Raw genomic sequence first — 5,000 nt, 5'->3', positions numbered from 1 at the left:
CAAAATAGACTTAGCTGAACTAACGAAGACTATAACTAAAAAGAAGAGAAATGTGCGGAAATTCAATACTCAAATAATAAATGAAACAGCGATCTTAGGTACTAGCATGAAAACAGCTAAAAGGAGAATTGGGAGAAATTAAACGTATGCAATAAAGAAACCAGACGGAGAAGTGACATACAAAAAGAATGAAATCACAAGAGTAGTGGAAGACTTTTACAAGGATCTATACATCTCAAACGAACAGCCATGGATAAAAGCGAATGCGGTAACTGGAGACTTAAATATCACAATAGAAGAAATAGAAAGAGCACTTACAGGCATGAAGAGAGGGAAAACACCAGGTGAAGATGGAAATATTATACACCTTATAATAGATGCAGGAGAAATTGCAACAGCGAAATTAGCCAGTCTATTGCCTTCTCAACAGAAAAAACTCCGATAGCCTGGAAAAATGCAACAATTATTTTGATACATAAAAAAGGGGATAGAAAAAAAACAAAAAAAAAACAACATAAGCCTCCTTCCAGTTAGTTACAAACTGTTCACAAAAGTCATCACAACTGGCATCTTTGACAGTCTGGATTCTAACCAGCCTAGAGAACAGATAGGCTTTTGCAGTGGATTCTCAACAAAAGACCACATCCACATGCTCACCCAAATGAGAGAGAAAACAAAAACAACAATGAATATAGGAAACCCCTCTGTATGGCATTCATCGATTATGAAAAAGCACTTGAGTCTGTAAAGATACAAGCAGTACTAGAAACTATTCAGAGACAGGGTGTAGAGGAGGTATATTGCAATATATTGGAAGATATATACGAAGATGGGACAGAAACCATCAAGCTTCACATGGAAACTGATAAAATACCAAGATGTATTAGACAGGTACCAGCTCACCAAAACTGTTTATAGCTTGTCTTGAGGAAATATTTAAGAAGCTAGAATGGAATGGGAAGGGTATCAAAATAGGAGACGAATATCTAAGCAATCTAAGATTTGCAGATGATATTGCTCTCTTCAGTGAATCTGCAAATGAAAAGCAGCATCTAATAAACAATCTGAATTGAGAAAGTCTGAAAATCGGGCTTAGGATGAACAAGAAAAAGACTAAGATCATGTTCAACAGCAGAGTTCAATTCGAACAGATACATATACAAGGCAAAGTACTAGAGGTATTGGACAAGTATATACACCTAGCGAAGTGAAGAAGAAATTAAGCAATACATCAGTCTAGGCTGGAGCACCCTGATGTATGGCATTCACAATAACATACTAAGAGGCTCCTTGCCATTATGTTTAAAAAGAAAAGTCTTTAACCAATGTGTCCTCCCAGTCATGACCTATGGAACAGAAACATGGACTACAACCAAATTACTGAAGAGGAAACTAATAAGTGCCCAGAGAGGTATGGAGAGATTGATGCTGGGAATTGGTCTAAGAGATCGGATAAGGGCGACGTGGATCATAGAACAGACAAAAGTGGAAGATATACTTGGAAGCATAAAAAAGTAATGGGCAGGTTATATATATTGGAGACAGGACAACAGATGGACAAAGAAAGTATCAGACTGGGATATAGATATCATAAAGAGGCCAAGGGCCAGACCGATGCCAAGATGGCGTGACGAAAAAACGAAATATGGGGGCCAAGACTGGAAACAAAAGGCAAGACAAAGTTGGAAAAGATCGCTGACTCAGGCTGATGCTGCAGCTGCTGCTGCTGCTGCTGCTGCTGCTGCTGCTGCTGCTGATGATGATAATATATATATTATTCTATATAATATATATATAATTATATACACACACACACAGACACACAGACACACACACACACACACATATATATATATATGTATATATATATATTATATATATATATATATATATATATATATATACATATATATATATATATATGAAAAAGGAAAAACCGACAATAAGAAATTAAACATTCCATTTCATTTAATTATTCGTCTGAAGAGGAACTCGTATTGAGTTCGAAACGTTCCGATTTTGTTTCATTTCTTATTGTGGCTGCCTTCCTTTTCATCTCTGTGTACACGTTACTGTATTTGTGCTTGTGTTCACACACACACACACACACACACACACACACACACACACACACACACACACACACACACACACACACACACACACATATATATATATAATCTGATCAGAATGATAATGTTCATGTTCTTTCAAACTGGCTGTGATGTAAAGGGTCGTTTTGCTCTCAAGAAACTTACATGGGAGATTATTCCGGTATCTGTTCTTCCGTTTGTTCTCCATTCGTTCTCCGTATGAACAGCTCTTTTGCATGGAAACTGGAACACTCTGGAGACGGAATAATCATCGAACTTTCAAATAAGTTCATATAAATTCATTCATATAAATTTACATACATTTATTCATACAAATTCATTCATAGAAATCCATATGAATTAATATAAATTCATTGATATGAAGTTATAGTAATTCATTTAAATTCATTTATATAAATTCATATGAAGTCTTATAAATTTATTGTTATGAATTAATTTTGTATATATATATATATATATATATATATATATATATATATATATATATATATATATACATATATATTCATATGAATTAAAAAATAAACTTTCAAAATCTCTCGTGAAAACATCAACCAACTCCCATAAGAAGATGAAGAAGATGTCTCATAATTATATCAGTTCAAAATACGAATTTTAAAAGCTCCCCCGAAAAAGGGAGAGAAGGAAGAAGAAAAAAAAGATGAGGAGGAAGTGGAAGAAAAGAGGAGGAAAAAGAATAGGAAGATGAAGATGAAGAAGAAAAATAAGAAGAGAAGGGGGAGGAGGAGGAGAAGAAGAAAAAGAAAGAAAAAAAAGTCAAGAAAAAGATAAAGAAAAGGGGAAGAAAAGGGAGAAGAAAAAAGAAAGACGAAAAGAAGAAAAATTGAAATAAAAACAAAAATCAGAAAAAAAAGAAGAAAAAAAAAAAAAGGAATACGAACAAGAGAGAAAGAAAGAAAAAAAACACACACACAAAAAAACACCAAACCTTAAATTCAAAGTCGATATCCTGAGAGTTAATAGCCCTTGCCAGATAAGCCTCTAGATTCTCCTGCGTGATTTTCCGGCTGCAGTTCTCATAAATGTGGGATTCCCGATGTTCCTCCTTGGAACCCTCATGAGGCGCCATGAATTCTGTGGTCGTTTCCCGCCGGGGGAGCGACGGCTTGGTCGGCGCGGGAATTTCAAACCCGTGGGAAGACTCCGATCTGCTAATCACGCCTGTCGTTTGAATATATCTGCGTAATTTTGCTTGAATGGTTGTTTGGTTGGTTGGTTGTGTTTGTATGTATGTGTGTGTGTGTGTGTGCGTGTGTGTGTGTGTGTGTGTGTGTGTGTGTGTGTGTGTATGTGTGTGTGTGTGTGTGTGTGTGCATGTTTGTATGTGTAGATGTATGCGTGTGTCTGGCTGTCTGTTTACCAACCTATCTGTCTATATGTGAATCAGTTTATCTCTGTCAAGTCCTCTTTTTTAAATATTACTTTTAGAAATGAAAGATAGAGAAGGAGAGGATAATAAATGAATAAACAGAGAAAGGAAATGAATACTGATAAGATTCGCTTTCAAATGGTCTTATAGCTATTCCAGTCAAAGAAAAATATTTACAAACCATTATAGTGTTGCGCAATTGGCACGCTTAAGGTCTCTTTGCGCTTTTGTTTTCCATATCTGAAAAAAAAATCATTGTGGATTGTAAAAAAATCTCACTTAAGTATAATCTAATTATAATGAAATTATATAAAACAATTGCTTACCTTCGATATTATAAACGTATATCTGGTACAGAAAGAAGAGTTTTAAGAAAATTGTATATGAATTTGACCCTCAGTATCCCTTGTTTATAAACACCTTTCACTTGCTGACACATTTTTATTTATTTTCATTCAGAAGTCAATGGACCCATTTCCTTGTTCATATTTTCCGTTCTGTGATCTCAGTAGCACTTTAATGAAAGGCTAACCTCAGTCATACATTTTCATTAATAAACCTAAATATTTACTTCAGTCATAAATCGTTTCGACATACAACATCGGTCGTACATAGCAATCACTTTCATTTGCACACGGACAACCCTTTCACTTCAGTAGTATGCCAATGAGCGTTTATACAGATTTACTTGTACTGTATACATACATAAAAGCCTATACCCTGTCGTGCTTTTATGAACGTTTAACTAACACCTTTCGTACGTTTGTGAACGTTTAACCTCAGTCACATTGTAGTAAATGTTTGGACACGTTAATAAACGTTTGATCGCAGTAACACAGGGGTGAATGCATAACCCTATTGACACAATAGTGAACGTCTAACCTCAATCGCAACATTTTATCATTACTGTCATTACGATTATCACTATCCTTATCATTATCATTTTACTATCACTTTCAGTCGTGCATTAATAAACCGTTTGTCAAGTCGTGCACGAACAAACCCCTTTTATCTCATTATCATTCACTATCACTGTCACTATCAGCCGTACACTAATCTCTTACTTCATTACCTTTATCACTATAGTCGTATATTAATAAATCAATTTGTAATTCATATACATGAAGAAATCCTTTTACCTGATCATCATTAATTGTCACTATCACAACCATCATCACCATCTCTATCCCAATCGCTATCCGTCGTACATTAGTAAACCAGTTTGTCAAATCATACACGGAGAAAGCCTTTTACCTCATTATCATTCAATATCACTACCACTATCAGTCGTACGCTAATCGCTTACCTCATAACCATTACACAATCATTCGTACACTAATCGCTTACCTCATAACCATTATCACAATCATTCGTACACTAATCGCTTACCTCATAACCATTATTACAATCATTCGTACACTAATCGCTTACCTCATAACCATTATCACAATCATTCGTACGCTAATCGCTTACCTCATAACCCTTATCACAATCAG

General features: G+C 35.1%; 1 protein-coding gene across 1 annotated transcript in view; it reads right to left on the bottom strand.

Annotated features, from left to right (window-relative positions):
- Positions 1-5,000, bottom strand: part of LOC119577665 (tyrosine-protein phosphatase Lar-like) — a gene marked incomplete in the record, with an annotated part of 49,899 nt that overhangs the window by 9,386 nt on the left and 35,513 nt on the right. The window contains 3 exon segments of the mRNA XM_037925225.1: positions 2,259-2,346; positions 3,064-3,296; positions 3,686-3,744. Of these exon segments, the coding sequence (XP_037781153.1) occupies positions 2,259-2,346; positions 3,064-3,296; positions 3,686-3,744 (380 nt within the window).

Source organism: Penaeus monodon, chromosome 10 (genome assembly GCF_015228065.2).
Source record: "Penaeus monodon isolate SGIC_2016 chromosome 10, NSTDA_Pmon_1, whole genome shotgun sequence".
NCBI lineage: Eukaryota > Metazoa > Arthropoda > Malacostraca > Decapoda > Penaeidae > Penaeus > Penaeus monodon.
The sequence above is the reverse complement of the archived record's forward strand: the minus strand, read 5'-3'. Positions and strand labels throughout refer to the sequence as shown.